Genomic DNA, 17,629 nt, shown 5'->3' on the forward strand with positions numbered 1-17,629 from the left:
AGGAGAACGTTCCCTAAAGGTGTTTTGGTTTGTTTTTAAATTGACAGTGTGACTATGACCAGGAGTCGCAAGTTTTCAAACTGCTAAAATATTTAGTATTTTTATGAGCATATATGTTTTAGTCTTTGAAATGATTTTCACACTACTATATTTTTGTTTAAGAATTAAAAAAAAAAGTAAATCTGATCAGATAATCTGTTACTACTTGTAGCCTTTGTATAGAATACTTTATTACTCTTGAGTAATTTTCTTGGATGGCTATTTCGGAATTTAACATTTCTCTCACAGTGGGAAACACATTGTGCACTACATGGACACGTGGTTTATCAGTTTTGCTGCTATACTGACTCACATAAAATAACTTTTAAACTGTTAAAAACGAAATTTAGTAATTGTAGAGTACATTCAACAGTTTAATTTCCACAAAGCACGAAAATATTCAAGGATGTGGTGTTGGGAACGTATTTTATCTGAAAGCCTGCTAAATGTTAGAAAGTTTTTTCCGGTTGACGTAAGCAGGTTGCTAAGCGACTCAAAACTGCTACAGACTGTCGCTTACTGTTCTACTTAAAATTCTGTTACATTTTCTTTATTTTATTACATTTTTGACAGATGAACATGGGTCACAAGGTAAACGCATGAGGTTTTGACAGCTAACTTGTCTCGATATCCTTGTAGAGAATGGCGGACTCACAATAACAGTAACGTCCGTTCACCATAAATGGGCAGAAAAAGCCAATGAAACGTATTTTAAAATATGTGTAACCCGGAGCGTTGAAGGTTTTTTTTTACAACACACACCGCCCTGAGTCATGTTCCGTGTTTTGTCTTCCTCTGACAGAGGGTGGGGACGGCTACGTGTCTGTGGGCGTGTCCTAACACTGCGTGATTCACAAACCGTATTTGTCCGTACTACTTTGAGCGCCATCTTGTTTGTAACTCCTCTACGTAAGTGGTTGGGTTTGTGCAGAGAAGGAGGAGGATCCGATTACTTCATTTTTCAGTTTGTTTTCCCTCCCCCAGAGTTAGTCTGGGAACCTCTTCCCGTACTGTACTACACAGACGTGTATCTCTCCTTCGCTGTTGTGCTTTTCTCTAAAGAAAAATCCAGGCAGTATTTTGCCACTGGACAGAAATGAGCATCGAAACGCTTCTGGAAGCTGCCAAGTTTTTGGAATTACAAGCCCAGCAACAACAGAAAGCACGTGGTAAATTTGGATTTTATTTTTATTATTACGTTTGATATGTTTTCCGAAGTATAGTTTTTAAACTGCGGGGTTGAAAAGGGCCAAAGAAGACTGATATTTTTGGGTAAAACGTTGGATGTTATTCATTTCCTGGCGTCACTCACGTAGCGATTTCTGAGCAGTTGTATCTTAATCTAAATATGAGTTCTGTGTATCTGCGAAATGTCAGGGGGTATTTTAGTTTTACTTTCGTATTTATGTTTGCGTGCAGACGCTTGGGTTGCAGCTATTTTATTTGATCACTAACAGAAATAATAGTGAAATATGCATGGTTTTTACTGCAGTGAGTGCCAGCGTTACTGCGTTGAAACCTGCTGCGCATTTCACACTGTAAAGTTCTCAGATGGTTTCTGCTTTCACTTCATTATTATAAGGATTACTCGATCACGCTATAATAAAACTGCTTTATAAGAGATGTATTAATCCATCGACCCAAACGGGGGGATAAAGGGCGGTGGCGCTGGGAATGCCAGGCTCCTTTTTATATAATGACCTGACAGCGTCCGAAGGGGATCAAGTGACTGGTTTACATACATCTGTCCACTTCAATCACCCACTGTGGTTAAAAATACGAACTATAGTCTTACTGTACAGAGACACGACTGCTCTCTCAGTCTACTTATATCAATTTTTAAAAAAATAAACAGAAACAAACTCCTGTTCCTCTCAGACGCTGGTGGGGGGCTTTGAATGTCTGTCGATGACGCGCTATCAACAAACCTCGCCCCAAAGTATTAACGGCATGCTGACTCCGCCCCCTTCACCACGTGCGTGCCGGGCTACCCCTCCCAGAGCTTGTTTATACAAGAGATGAGTCACTACTGTTTGGAAATTTAACCTCATTCCACCTAAAGAGCAGAAAGCTGAATATGTAGCTAAACAGTAAGTTTTACCAAAACCAGCTAACGCAGTTTCCATCCATCTAATGGTTCAGGTACAACCCGGACAGTTAGATTTTAACAAAATAGAGAAAGATCTTTTCTATAAATTTTTACTCAACCTTATTTCTATAAAAAATATATACAGGTTTTGTAGTTAGTTTAGGGTAGATTGTCCAAAGTACATTGCAGGGGAATCCATCCATCCATCCATTTTCTTTACACCCTTGTCCCTTATATTGTCCCTTATTGGGGTCGGGAGGGTGCTGGTGCCCATCTCCAGCTAACGTTTCGGGCGAGAGGTGGGGTTCACCCTGGACAGGTCGCCAGTCTGTCGCAGGGCAACACAGAGACACACAACCATGCACACACACACTCACACCTAGGGGCAATTTGGAGAGGCCAATTAACCTGACAGTCATGTTTTTGGACTGTGGGAGGAAACCGGAGTATCCGGAGGAAACCCACGCATGCACAGGGAGAACATGCAAACTCCATGCAGAAAGGGGAATATTGTCTTTAATTAGGGTTAAAGACTTTTGTATGGATCTTAGGGTGAGATGAGGGACAAGGTAGGGTAACAGGGTTTCCCCCAGTGTAATATAAGCCTGGCGGGCCATCAAGTTCTACTTGTACCCCCACCAGGCTAAGCATTGCTTATTTATTTAAGTCTTTTTAAAATGTTTGCAATTATTAAGACTTTATAGTTGGTGTTCAGGTGTTAATCCTCAAGTCTTTCAATAACACATGATTATCAAGTGAAATTTTCTGTCAACTTTAAACATTTTTTAACTCAAAAACACAATGAGCCACTGGATGAATGACTGCCCCGGCACCCAACCACCGGGTTTAGCAAGTTTTCTAGGGGAAACGTATAAAAAATATTGTTGAATAGACTAAATAAAGTCAAGAAGGAAAATCGCTGGTCTACACAAAAAGACAGTACTTGATATGTTCAATTAATTCGTAAGATGATACTCAGAATGGCATCATGTTTTTTTCTTTATATATTACCATGTAAGTGCTGTTTTTTTTTTTTTTTACACTGTAGCATCTCTGATTGGATGATTTTAGCGTATCTTGTTGTGATTAAGGTTTGTTTGTACCATGACACACAAGTCTTTTTTTGTTGTGGTGAAATATTTTTCATAAATCTGAATGGAGCTGTACAATATATTGAGTCGCAAACATTGCACATTTAATATGTGGAATGTTGGAATTACAAAGGCCTGCATGGATGCAATATTTTAAAGTGCCATGCATTTATTCTCTCTGTACCACTGACATAATATTATATTATAATGTACAACATATTTGACCAGCTGAAATTACTTTCACGGTCTTTGATGCATATTTCAGTGGCTGAGATGCTAAAGCTTACACACAGAGGAAGGGGCCATTGTACTGTCAGGAAGTGATTTGTAAGGAAAATATGAGTGAATTATTATAGTCAATTCAATACTAAATCATTATATTGAACTTACATGCTTAACTGATGGTGTGCAGCCCAATTACGGAGACAAACAGTCACAAAAATGTACCTGGAGGACCCTGGCTGTTACACATGCATATGGAGAACGTTTATAACTCTCCACAGAAAGGCCACCGCTGGGATTTAAACCCAGGATGTTTTTGCAGTAAGGACAACCTAACCACAAAGCTACCTTAATGTGCTCCTTCAGGACCAGATGCAAGCTCGTTAAGATTTTACAGCTGCACCTGGGATTAAATTTAAGCTCCTCTGCCTTTGTGGAGGTTTGATGCGTGTTAGTCGTGACATTTTAAACCGTCTTCCTAAAGCAAAAAAAAAATGTCTGTGGCTGTTTAAAGCCTAAACTTTGATGAAGTTGGTGTTGGGAAGAGTTATTAGAACAGGATCAGAGTGAGAGCTCCTGCTTCTCTCCTCTCTCTGCTCCTCCTGCTTTGCTGCACTAAGGGGAGCAGAGTCCTCTTCTTCCTCCTCCTCCTCCTCTGCTGCTGTAGAGCAGGTCACTGTGTGCGGGGAAAGTAGGCCAGTGTTTCTCTATGTTCTGCTGCAGTTATATAATGCCTATAGAAAACCCGCTGTTTTTTTTCTAACTGCCTCATTTGTTTTCTGTCTGAAAAGGCACTGCTGTTTATGTGCCTACGTCACAATACAGTAAAGCACGACTACAATAACACAACGCACCATGTCTTATAAAAGTGGGCCGGCGCAGTTAGCAGAACATCCTGTTCTTTTAGCATTTTCCCTACTTGGAGGACAACTTTTTATAACGTGACATGACACTTATACAGAGAAAATGACTAATAAGTGGGATGGTATTAAAAGGTTTACCAGTCATTTAGAACAGCAGACATTTGCCTCATAGCTGTTTTTTCCTGGATTATGTCAAACACCTTCAAGAAGTTACAACAGTGTCTGTTGACACCATGAAGCAGTGAAATGTTTTGCTTTGTTCAACATGTTTGCACTTTTCTTGGTTGTAATAGCCAAGAAAATTTGGTTTTGGTTTCATTTGGTGTAATTTCTTATACTAAGCCAAGTTTTCTTGGTTCATTACAATCCTTAAGTAAAGATTTGTCCCCCAGGAGTAGAGCTCTAAAGTTCATCACCTTTGAACTTTTATCTGTTGGACAAATCCAATTCTTATAGGTTTCACTCAGCAGGGGAACGCTGGGTAAAATCTATTTTTGGGGATTTGAGTGTAAAATATTTTTACTGTCAATGTTTTACACCGACACCAGCTAAATGGATTCAGAAATATTCAGATGTATGCATCTTGCATCGTGTTTGATGTATCAGATGAAACGACCAACATTTTTGGTTTGTTTTTGCATCAACCTGCAGGATGAATTTGATGCACTTTTTGAGTGTATTAAAGGTCAGCTGATCAACATGCTTTCCCTGTTAGATTCACAAGTACTGCAGCACATTTGCAGCCTTAACGAAACATATTTATTTATTTCCTAATGAATTGCACCGTGTGCATGACTGAGCTGTTGGTAGATTAGTAACCTGCTTGTTTTTTTCCTTCAACAGAGGATGAAGTGAAGGCGAAGCTGCTTCTGCAGCAGAAGACTGAGTATATTTACCCTGATGTGACTTATAACTCTACACCTCACATCAACAATGTCCCCAAAGCAGAGGAACGGCTCGCCGAGTGCCGCCCACCACCCATACCGCCCTCCTTGCCTCCCTCTTCCATGCCCGTCACCGTCTTCCCCATCCCTGTGGTTACCCCCAACCCCACAGGGTCACCCTCTCTGCCCGTCACCACCCTTTCACCGCCAGCTGCTCCGTCGCTGGCCTTCCCTAACAGAGACCCTCAGTCCCCTCAGGAGCAAAGCGCCGCGGCCGTGAGGTGCTCCCCTCCTCTCAAAGCCGACTACCCAACTCCGGCGGTGACGGTCAACCACAGGCAGCCCATCCAGAACCATCACAACCCTTCTCCGCTCATCGACCAAAACACTCAAGTGCAGCCGCAGCCGCAGTTGGTTCAGTGCTATGCAGGTTCAATCATCTCAACCCCTCAGCACCAAGCTTTACTTCCCCACCCGAGCCCCTTGCTCCAGCCCACTCCCCCTCAGAATGGCACCATCAGCCGGGGGAGTCCGCCTGACGACAGCCGCCAGCTGGACAGTAAGAAGAGACCCGGAGGGTACGTCCAACGAAATGCGGCTGGATGTTATTTTAACTGTTAGAACTTTGTTATAGTTTCTCCAAATCAACATGATGGTTCACAAAAACTCAGAAATAATGATTCACCCAGAGTTTATCCCCACTAAAATGCCAGTAGCAGAGCAAGAAAGAAAATATTTGATTAACTGTGATTGTTTTCGTCAGGTTGCCTCAGTTGGACATGAGGTTTTTTTTCTCTGTTCTTGCAGGGCCGGCACAAGAGAAGTGCACAACAAACTAGAGAAGAACAGGTGAGTTTTACCCGCCGCATTAATGACTACCTCACTGCTTACCTCATAACATCTGCTGCAACAGAAATGTAAAAGCTCTATTTCACTGCAAAACCACACACATTCTCACCAAATAGTTTTAGTCTAGCTTCAAGTTCCACTGGCAGATTATTTCTCTTATAACTAGAAATGTCTCCGGTGTTTTAATGTGACAATGGAACTAGTGCTTTTTCATCAACATTAAGGAATTATTGACTTAATACAAACTCCTATATCTTGCTGAAAAGTTACTTGCAAGTTATTTTTGTCTTATTTCAAGTCTAATAAGATATTTGCATTAGAAACTAGGCCAAAAAATACTTGATAAGATTTTGTTGTTTTGCAGTGTAGCTCTTCTTCTTCTTCTTTTTTTTTTTATATATATCTTCGGGGTTATTAAAACTAATCGTTTCGGGAGTTTGCTCTCACTGATTCGGTCTTCATTGCGTCTGCCAGGCGAGCGCACCTGAAGGAGTGCTTCGAGACGCTGAAAAAGAACATCCCGAACATCGACGAGAAGAAAACCTCCAACCTCAGCGTGCTGAGAAGTGCGCTCAGATACATTCAGGTGAGCCCTTTCAGCAGCTGCCTGAGCGTTCGGGTTTATCTGCTCTCTGGGTGAAGACAGGCCTTGTGGTTTCCTTTCTGAAGACCGCGCGTCATTTGGAAGTGAAGCGTGAGGAACAGAGGGAGTGGCGGGACAGAAACCTGCTCCTCTGTTATAAAACCGTGATTGGCTCAAAAGCAGCCAGCTCTGTTAGCGCAACAACAGGAGTGTCCAAGCAGTTCAAACGCCATTTGCGCGAGGCATTTAAATCTATTTTTAGCTTGACTTAAGCTTCTTTTGAATTTATTCAACTACAAGCTTTTTTCACTTTATTCTGTTCAGTGTAATTGTTACTGCTGTTAAAAGGCCTGCTCATGACTCACTCAGTGTGGGTGTTGTAGTTGTAAACTACTGGTGCAAAGGTCCACCGCTGGCCCAGTTTAATAGAGTGAGAATTCAGTTTTTATAGACATTTGGAGCTTTCTTTCTAACTTCTTTTGTGAACAGCTGATCATTAAATATGAAATAAGAAGAGTCAGACTGGTTTTGGGGAATCTTACATCAATTTTAGCTAATTCTAATTTCTCTTTAGGAACTATAAGAAAATATAAGATCAGAGTTTAAACATTTTTGCTTTGCCTTTCGCCTGCAAGTGATCAAATTATTTGATCAAACAAGATTTCATGCTTTAAAAAAACACAAATCAGGGTTATGATGGAGTTATAACCCTGTTTACATAAGCGATTTGCAGAGTTTGCGCAATTGGCGTTGCTAAAACGGCATTTTCCACGACAGACAGAGGGAATCTCAGAGGCATAGAACATCAGCATTGTTGCATGCCGTGTACCTTTCCTGTTTACTGCTGCACAGATCAGACATGTTGGAGAAGACGCAATTTACGTTTAAGCAGCTCCTTATATCTGTGTGCATCCTCTGGTGGATTTGTATTGCTTTACTAATACTGAAAATGGCAAACTTCAACTTCCACACTGAAGAGTGTTGTCTAACCAGAAAAAGAGCTGGTTTTTCTCAGTGGATCTCCTGAAATCCCTCTGATCTGAGAGCAGCTCCAGTTATGAGGCTGACATGTTTTGGTTTTAAACCGCTTTTACTACCTGTCACTGAGCGATGAATGAGGTTACTTTATTCACTCTTGGTTCTGAGTTGTACAGACCTTTCTACCAGAAGTCACTCTCCAGATTTTATTATTGAACAGGGGAGCAGATTTGGGAATGTTGAAAATGAAGAGGTTGATTTGTGGCTGACAGGAATTAGAGAAGCAGCAGTCTGGCCGGTCCTCTCAGGAGGAAAGTGGGACAGCGTGGGTGCACGGCTCATCACTCAGCCTCCCTCCCTACGCCTCCCTCTGTGATTTAGCATCCTACTGTGCCTGTCGTGATAAACTGGCACACTGACATCCCCAGCTTTCCCTCATAATGACTTAGGTTAACAATCGCTACATTTTAAGGCACAAAGAGGAAAGAAAATTCTTATTACTGTCACCTCCATTATGTAGTTGCACAGAAACCGGTTCATGTATTGTAGGTCACAAAGGTCTATCTGTGTTTGTACTCGTGCACGCCTCTTTCCCCACAAAGAGGATTTTTCCAGTTACTGGGCGGGCAGTGGAGTGACACACACACAAAGTTTGGTTTAAATGGAAAACAAGATAAAGTGGAGGCCTGGGAACACGTGTCCGGTCTGCGTACTCCTCTCCCCGCCCCTGTTCTCTCTCCGTCCCGGGCCGACGGGAGGAGGTGGAGCAGCAGCTTCTGCTCCGAACTGCGGCTCAGAAAAGTGATGTGCAAAAAGCTGTAAGGCTGGGCATCGCATTTCATTTCTACTGCAGCCGAACCCGAATGTTTACGTAATGCTAAAGTAAGCACGGAGGCAGGAGTTTTAACACTTTTCCACAAAGTTGCCAACAGTTTCAACATCCGGACTTCCTCGTATCATCTTATCAGCTCGTGACTCAGAGCAGCTTAGCATGGAGTCAGGTTCTTCGCACGCAGCTACGTCGCGTTTCTGTTTTTATTATTATTATTTGATTATGATCCTCCCGCTGCTAAAGACGTCCTCGTGAGCCGGCAGCGTAAAAGTAATACCAAAAAAAAAAATAAATAAATAAATAAATAAATAAAAAATCACGGAGACTGGAAAGTTAAGCCGCCGCATTAGCGCTCCTCCTCCTCCCTTCCTCTACCCTGCCCCCTCTGAGCTCTTAAGGCCACATGAGCAGCGAGCACATGGCTTCCCTAAACCGCGAGACGTCACCCCCCCCGCGCTGTCCCCGCCCCGCCCAGCGCGGCAGCAGGCTCGCCGTACCGCTGCGCTGAGCTGCCAGCAGCAGGGAGGGAGCGTGGAGTGGTAAACACAAGGCTCGGCTTACTCCACTCTCGCCTCGTCTCGTCTCCCTCGCTGACCCAACTTGTTCCTCCGCTGCCAGCCGGAGACATGTTGCGTTTCCTGCTGAAACTGTGGCAGTCAGGTTTTTAGAGATGAATTATTCAAATTGTGACGAAATGACTTTCTTTTTTTCTTTTTTTTTCGAACCTGCAAAATGTCAGAAGAAAAACCCATTAAAATAAATAAGAAGAAAACAAACAACCCCGTAATAATAATCAAACATAAAAAACACAATATTTCATATCCAGTTTGCAAATGAGTAGGAAAAAACCAAAGCTTTTTACATCCTATCCCCAATTATCTCGTCCAAATATGTCCCACATTATACATATTTACACACCTGATTCTTGTGGATTGTGGTATTCTTATTTTTTGAAAATCCTACCTTAGTTAATTTACTATTTTCTCATTTTATATTAATTCAGCTTTCTTGACAGTTGGAATATGTTCAGCTCTAAAAGATCAGAATGATAAAATGATAAACAAAATAAAAATCAGTGTTACAACCTTAATTATGTGAAAGTCATAAAATGACACCTTTGTTCATATTGTTATTGTTATATGTTTGTGTAAACAAATTTGATCCATTTACATCATTTTAACTGCAATCACAAACAAAGTGAATTTGAATAAAAACTAAAAATATTGTCTAAAGAAGATAAAATCAAAACAAAGCAGGGTGAAACGATACAAAAATTTAAATATGTTCAGAAAAAACAAACAAAAAAACATTGATATTCAATATAAGTTCCTTAGCTTATTTTAAGATGCAGTATAAGCAAGAGAGAAATAATAATTTAAATTGTATAGACAAAAGTTAAACAAGTGAGTCCTGAAGAGATGATCATGGATCATGAGAACAAATATGCAACCAATATCTGGACCTCGGATCAATTAGAGCTGAACTAAGAGGTAATTAGGCCAAATATTAGTGAACCTTTTCTCACAAGGAAATCATTTAGAAAGTAGATATTCTCTCCCTCAGACAAGGGTTTAATTGTTAGTCAGGCACCATGTGAAATTCTTTTTTTCCTGCTGGAAGGCCCAGAAAGACAATGGTCCATGGTAACCAGAGCGTCACAAGACCTGTGCAGAAGCACGGTCGGCAGGCCAGGCTGAGCAGCATGTCTGCAACGTGGCCTGTGGCGCTGCTGGCCCTTTAAGAGGAGCCAGCCGTGTGCTGCAGCAGTGAGTCAGTGAGTACAGCTTGTGTTGCTCCCTCTCAATCCGCCCCCCTCCCGCTCCCTGTCTCTGTGGCCATGTGCTCGGCACTCGCATTGCTTGTGACGGAGCTTTGCTGCTGTTTACCCTGCATGCGTGTACACACACTCACACGCATACACACACACACACACACACACACACACACACACACACACACACCACACCACACCACACGCGGTTCAGCCTATCTGTGCTGATCTAGGTGTCCGCACACAAACAAAGCTCAGGTGACGCTGTGTCTTTCGGAGAAAGAGGATCGGTCGCTCCTCGGAGTGCAGCCATGTGCAAAGAATAATAAAGTTCTTGCCACCTTGTGTCTTACCAACCTGGTGACATGATTAACATGCTGATGTGCGATCCATCTGCTGCAGACTTAGCCACCAGGTTAACTTGGCTAATCTCAATTAACGAGATGTGAGCACGCCGCAGCCTGTACCCTCCACCACCGGGTTCAGTGGGTCTCCATGTTTCTGGAGCGCGTCTCCTCTCTGCTCCATGAGTCACGCCGTGTACTATTATGGCGGCTTATGACTCATATAAGATTGCAAAAAATAAATGAAAGCAGTTCCATCTGTTTTGCTATGTTTTTTTTTTTTTTTTTCTTCCATACCGAATTTAAAAGTCAATATTTATATGTTGAGGCAAAGTCGGAGATGACCTCACGGCGCCGTAAGAGTCCGTGTTTGTCCAAGGTTATGAAGGAAAACCTTGGAAGGTCCCTGGTTGTTTCCCTGCCAAACAAAGATGGAGGCATTCCAGTGACATCAACACAGAGCGGCTGGTCCTCTCTGAGAGTCCCTTCTGTGTCCAGATGTCTCCGACTGTTTGACACAGAAGACGTTATCAGTCATTCTGACTCATTGAGCAGTAAAGTGCTGTCGTTATCTGTTACGTTTCCATGGCTCCCAACATTTTAACGTTTCAACATATCCGACTATCTTTGTGACTTGAAAAGAGTGAAATCTTGATCATCTTACAAAGACGTGTTTAGAACCACAGATTCAATAAAAACACGGGTGAAAGTGTCCACAGCCCGGGTTTCACCTTTTCTACACGGGTCTTAAAAATCGCAATGTGACGAGCTTCGGCAACGAGTGGTTTTTCATCGCTGGGGGAAGAATTTTACAGAAATTGTTTAATTCAGCCGCGGTGAAAGGTTTTCAGGCCTGTTTGAGGTTAAGTCTTCCTGGAATCTAAGCAGAACTAAACCCACAGTCTGGATAAACCCCTTCAAAGCCCCACATTCATGTGGATCGCTCGTATCGGGGGGGAGCTACTGGTGGGCTTCAGATCAGAACATTCTTTCAGGATTTTTTTAGTAGAGAAAGGATATCATAGCCGCAAGTTGTTGAAGTCGTACAGCAGCACCCCTGACGTATTTCACCACTGTTCCATTATCTTCTGTAGCTCGCTGGAGTCCAAAAGCTTTCAAATGGGAGTTTAACAGCCACTTTACTTCTTTCATTTGTTCGTTTTTTTTTATTATTATTATTTTCTCAATCAAGAAGTGCCTTTTCAGATTGTTTTTGTTTCTTTTTAGAATAATTCATGTTGTCCAACAGGTTCTTTTTAGGGGATTTTCAGCACTTGGTTTTTTGCAGGTGAAGTTGAGCTCAAAATGTTGTGAAGCACATTTACATTCCCGTTTGTACATCGCTGTGGTTCAGAACACATTTCTTTTAACCTTGAAGTTTCTACTCAGCATCTTTATATATATTAAAAGTAGTTGGATAATGTGGAACGTTGAGGCGTTTGAGAATTTTTCACAGCCTTGTAAATCAAACTGATGGATCACATTTAACGGACCATCGGGGGTTTTTTTTTTTTTTTTGTATATCTTTGCCAATAAGATCATTCCAGCCCATCTTAGTTCTCTTCAAAAACCACGTCCCATGTATTTTATTGGCAATGCAATGTTCTAAACCACGTCACACACGCTCTGATTGGCTGGCCTGTGTGAGGCGAGGTCACAAGAAGCATGTGTGTTTAGAGGGCAGGTTCTAGGAGGGTGATTTCATTCTGATCAAATAATAATTCAATAGGAACTTTACAGGTGAAAAGCTGTATTGAAAGTGAGTCTATTGTTATTATTATTATTACTACCACTTTCCAGTGAATTCCTGTTTTGTAGTTGCAAAAACCAGACACAGAAACCCTGTCCATGTGCTTCAGTGACGGCCTCGTCGCAGAGCGGCGCAGCAAAGCCTCAGAGTGTTTGGCCCGTGTTTTTCTAATCCTGGATCAGGACTAAAGAGAGACAGGTGCCGACTCACACTCGGCCCGCCTTTTGTTCCCCTCTGCTATTTGCGTTCATGTGCAGCGTTGTGCTGTGGGATGTGTGCAGAGAGCAGGCCAGCTCAAACCTTTCCCATCTCATGCTGCTGCTGCTTCATACAGCCCCTCCACACACACACACACACACACACACACACACACACACACACACACACACACACACACAACCTCCCCTTTTTCTCGTTCACCCTGTGAACAGGAAGTCCTCCCCTGGAGAAACTGGCTTTATGATCCTGAGTCATCAGGTTTCACAGAGCCACTTCCCTCCTCACCAGAGCACGTGTTGGATAAAGGAGCCACGCTAGTGAAGAGCACGCCTAATTATAGAGCTCAGTTTCAAAATATTATAACAACACAGTTGGTCTTGTCTTGTCATGCTGGGCTCAGTCTTTAGTTGAAGCTAATTTCCTGGAGGGTTTCTGGTTGTCCTGACTTTCATTTGGTGTGTGGTCAGGTTTTTTTCATGCGTTTTCCTCCTGACGCCTCGGACAGGGAAGTCCAGCTCAGTCAGCTGGCGAAGGCGAATTGGGTCACAAGGAGCCGCTGCCAGGAAGCGCCTCCTACTTTCATACTCCTCCTTCCTTCACGCTGCAGCTCTGTTATTTTTGTCTCCTGCGCAGCACAATAAATAATTTTAAGTAATCGGCTTAAAAATCTGGCAAATTTTTTATTCTCAGTGTTTAAAATCTTTTATCACAAGAGCTGCTCACAGGACGTAATCTGTTGTTACACCAGAAAAAGCAGCTAATTCTGCCAGTAAGTCACGCTTTCTCCACTAATGTGAATGAGGTTCATTTATAGTGAAACAGAATGAGACTATTTTCTCACCAAGCCAGATGTGGCTTAAAAACTTATTCGTAACTTAGTCGTTTTACGAAGCTTTATCCCCAAGGTTCACACAGATGCTTGAAATCCTCAAAAAGGCTTGAATTTTCCAAGATTTTCAAAAAGGGGATTTTTGAGTGTCTGGAAAATGTTTGATTTCTGTATAAAGTCCTTAAAATGCTCGATATTCAAACTACACGGTTTTGAATTAAAGTGCAATCTAACATTTGGTTAAAAGCCTACATTTTGAAAATGTTTGCAGTTGAAACCATATATTTAACCTACATTAACCTACTTCTCTTGATCACTGCGAATCAGTGCCAAACAATTTGAAATGTAAGAGACATTTCAAAACACAAAATCTTGTTATATTTTAGCTCATCTTGTCCCTGCTGTATAATGCAATCATATTATGTCACAGCAAGAAAATATATATAATAGTGAATCGAAACTGTCTTCTTCAGTTCATTTGTGTTGCTTTAATCTCCAAAGTGTGTAGCTTGGAAAGTTTGAATTTGACTGTGGGGAAAAGCGTACGAGCTCTGAACCTCTGCCCGTCGATCCGCCTTCATCAACCCGGCGCTTCCATCTGTTTCCAGACGTTGAAGCGCAAAGAGAAGGAGTACGAGCACGACATGGAGCGGCTGGCCAGAGAGAAGATCGCCACGCAGCAGCGGCTGGCGGAGCTGAAGAACGACGTGAGCCAGTGGATGGACGTGGTGGAGATCGACCGCGTCCTCAGACAGACGGGGCAGCCGGAGGAGGACCAGGCCTCCACCTCCACCGCTTCAGGTGAGCACGTCTGGCCCCACAGCATCTCAGTGGGATGCTGTGAAGGACACTGATCTGTTCATCATCTGAACCGGGTCCACCTGGAGGCAGCGTTATGCAGAGGAGCTCCAGAGGCAGGGAAAAGGTCTACACACGAGAACCCCAATGTGACAATGTGGAAAAGTAGTTGAGATTTTCGGAAATTTATTGAAAATGTCACAGCCTTTTCTTAATACTTTTTGATCCACCTTCGGCAGCTTTTGCAGTCTCATATGAAGCCTCCAGCTCAGCTTCGTCTTCAGGCGGTTTGCTCCGCTCTTCTTCTCCACCTCCATCAGGTTGGACGGAGACGTCTGTTTAGCTTTTTCAGATCTCTGGAGACATTCAGTCAGACTGAAGTCACTCCAGCAGTACAACACTTTCAAACATAAAGCCAGTGCTTCAATATGATCAGTAGATCAAAGCGTTAATGTTTGTTTGGCTCAGGCAAACCGTAAAGACGCCCCAGGAGGCCGTCACTGCTGCCAACATGTTTAGACTGAAGGGGTTAAATACAACAAGTACACGACTTCCTTCCATTTTACATTCATGTTCTACTTTGAGTTCGTGATAAATCCCAGCGTGATGCTCCTGAGACTGACGTTGAGTGCTGTTGTTGTTCCAGAGGGTGAGGAAGGAATGGAGGAAGACCTGGAGGAAGAGTCGGCTCAGAGAGCGCCGAGCGTCTCGCCCGCTGCGCCCCACACCATGAAGCCCGAGCTGCTCAAGGCCGTCACCCAGACTCCAGCTGTGACCCCAGCCACCACCGCCTCCATCATCACCCAGCACATCTCTGCCCTGAACAAAGCCCCCCTGCTGCAGCCCCTCCCACTGAACCCAGTAGCCCCGCCCATCCTCCCCGCTCTGGCATCCAGCGCTCCCAGCCCTCCCTCCATCCCCACCAAGCCCACCGCCAGCCTGCATCCTACGGTCATCGCCCACGCTTCGGTCTCCCACCCCTCCGTCATCCAGGCAGTGAACCACGTTCTCCACGGAGGGGCCCCCAAACACATGACCCTTGCCCCCTGTACCACCAGCAGCTCCATGCAGCTGGCCCCCAGTCCTCAGCCCATCGGCCACATCACCGTTCACCCGGTGGCCCACCTGGGGCAGCACATCCCGGCCCTCTACCCGCAGCCGCCCACCATGATGGGCCACATCGCCCACCCGCACATCAACGGGACCTCCTCCACCCAGGCCACAGCTGCCGCCGCCGCCGCTGCCATTGTCAGCAAGCAGGCGGCGGTGAGCACTCAGATGATGGCGCACCACCCGCAGCTCATGGGTCAGACGGTGCTTAACCCCGTCACCATGGTGACGATGCCCTCTTTCCCCATCAGCACTCTGAAGCTGGCCTGAGAGGCGCGGAAAGAGCCGAGGCGGGAAGCGGTCCAGGACTGGGATCAGCAGGGCAGGACACTGCAGACCGACAGCCAGCAGGGAGCCAATCAGGGCTGCATGAGGTCATCAGCATGCGCCCAAAGCAAACGGGTGCATGTGCTTTTTTTAGACCAAGAAGCAGAAGATGTTTTCACATCATGATCTGAGCTGGACTCTGATTTAGAGCAGCTCCTCCTCTAGCAGCAGCAGCACATGCTGCAGAGCTGGAGCTAAATCCTGGACCGGACTCTACCACAGCTGGAGTCAGCGCTGACGCTGCACACTGCTACAGCGCCCCCTCCTGTCAGTGCGGTGTAAAACCACTCCGATCATGAATATACTGAAGGATAATAACCAGATAACGCCCTTTTACAGTAAAATAATGTGCAGTTTTGGTTTCGACAATCAAAGTTTTCCCTGTTACCTGCAGTCGTACACATGTAGTCGTGTTTTTGTTACTGCTTAGAGTACCAAATATTTTTGCCAAATAGAATCAGTTGCTGCGTCGAACTACCCAGCAGCCTGGTTTATATATTTTTATGACCACATGAGAAATACCGATGCTTCAACAGAAACATATTAATCCACAGCGACTACTCTGACATGGGTATAAACGTCAGCACCTGATAGGAATAATCATATTTTAACAAAGCCTGCACTGTGAACATTTCTACTGTGTGAGTGCGGCGACACAGCAGCTCTCTCAACCTGAATGTACTGACCTGTGGGCGGGAAGGGAGCGACGCGTCACAGACGTCAAGATCACGTTACTAAAATATATGTAGAGTGAAACATTTACAGCTGAATTTGTACTGTTGCTTATTTGTCCTGATGAATAATTTGTGTTTAATGTAAATTTTCTAATTGTTTTCCACTGGGACCATGTAAAAAAAATAAATAAATAAATATTGCTGTATATAACGGTGGCGACGACCACACAGACCTCCGGTATCACATTCGGCCACTTTAACAGATTTCTCCCTCATGTTTTTGTATTTTGTAATATTACCGCAGGGACATTTTTTTTCCCTTTTCCAGGACAAAAATAATACAAAACTTCTCCCAATGTCATTATTATATGCAAATGATTTTTGGTCGACTGCATTTTTTTTTTTGCGCCGCGTCGCTGCAAAACTAACCGGAAGGTTCACAGGGATAAATGTACTTGAAGAAGCAACAGAGTACTGGTGTGTTTTTCCCTATGGAGAAAGTTCAAGGTGTATATAAGTTTGTAAATGTTGGACTGCATATAGATCTAACTGTATTATGTAAAAAAACAAACAAAAAAACACTCTGAAGAATGTCAAATATAAAATTTATAAAATAAATTCTATTATGTTTACAAATGTTTTGCTTCTTTGCCATTTAATATTTAAGTTCAGGGATATTGGACCATACCAAACAAAATGAACAGAAATAAAATGTACACACTTTTCACTTTTTGAACTGAACCATTTGTACTTGAACGCATCAACTTATTTCTGGATATTCATAGTTACTGTCCTTCACCTTCCTGAGGATCATCGTTCGGTAAAGTGTATGGAAATGGTGCTACATAAATAAACAGAATTGAATTTGTTCAATTCAAAAATGCTTCCTTAGCGGAAATTAAATATTAAATTCGTCAATTTCGGTTAATTTACAGCATTACTTCCTAAAATGGGAGGATTAATTTCAGTTTAGCTGTCATAAGTGTGGGAAAGTTGGATCTGCTGTTTGGTTATAAATGTTATAAAAGACGATAAAAAAAAAGCTCGACCTGCATGATGAATCAACCAGCCTGCCTCATTAAAGCACGGTAGAGGCTCCATCCTTTCATCATTAAATTTCAAGGTGCCACTAAATTGGAAACAATTACTTCAGAAAAGCAAATCATGGTTTATATAAATCAGTTTCATTATCATTAAATTCAAGTAAAAAAGACCGCTTACATGAGTCTTGTCTGCAGACTGGAGCAGATTCCTGTTTTTCAAACAGCTTCTTCGTCTGTACAGCCAAAACTACTGCAGCTGATTTTTATTTAATTTTCCTTACAATTGTTGATGTCAGATACCAAAATAAAAGTATTTTGATAAAAAAAAAGTATT

The 17,629-nt window shown here is 43.1% G+C and overlaps 1 protein-coding gene across 1 annotated transcript; it reads left to right on the forward strand.

Moving 5' to 3' along the window:
• Positions 1 to 930: 930 nt before the first annotated feature.
• On the forward strand, positions 931 to 16,888 carry mnta (MAX network transcriptional repressor a). The gene is made up of 6 exons (XM_015002729.2): positions 931 to 1,208; positions 5,148 to 5,766; positions 5,996 to 6,037; positions 6,512 to 6,623; positions 13,952 to 14,144; positions 14,788 to 16,888. The coding sequence occupies exons 1-6, from the start codon at positions 1,136 to 1,138 to the stop codon at positions 15,519 to 15,521; spliced, it is 1,773 nt and encodes a 590-aa protein (XP_014858215.2). The 5' UTR covers positions 931 to 1,135; the 3' UTR covers positions 15,522 to 16,888.
• Positions 16,889 to 17,629: the final 741 nt, after the last annotated feature.

The sequence above is a fragment of the Poecilia mexicana genome, unplaced genomic scaffold (assembly GCF_051168715.1).
Source record: "Poecilia mexicana isolate PSO_F unplaced genomic scaffold, ASM5116871v1 scaffold_13, whole genome shotgun sequence".
Lineage (NCBI taxonomy): Eukaryota > Metazoa > Chordata > Actinopteri > Cyprinodontiformes > Poeciliidae > Poecilia > Poecilia mexicana.

Bases quoted from the DNA above. Each gene is read 5' to 3' on its own strand.
- mnta (XM_015002729.2), top strand. From the start codon at position 1,136: ATGAGCATCGAAACGCTTCTGGAAGCTGCCAAGTTTTTGGAATTACAA. The intron at 1,209-5,147 runs GTAAATTTGGAT...TTCCTTCAACAG, and splicing joins GCAACAACAGAAAGCACGTG to AGGATGAAGTGAAGGCGAAG. The intron at 5,767-5,995 runs GTACGTCCAACG...CTGTTCTTGCAG, and splicing joins AGTAAGAAGAGACCCGGAGG to GGCCGGCACAAGAGAAGTGC.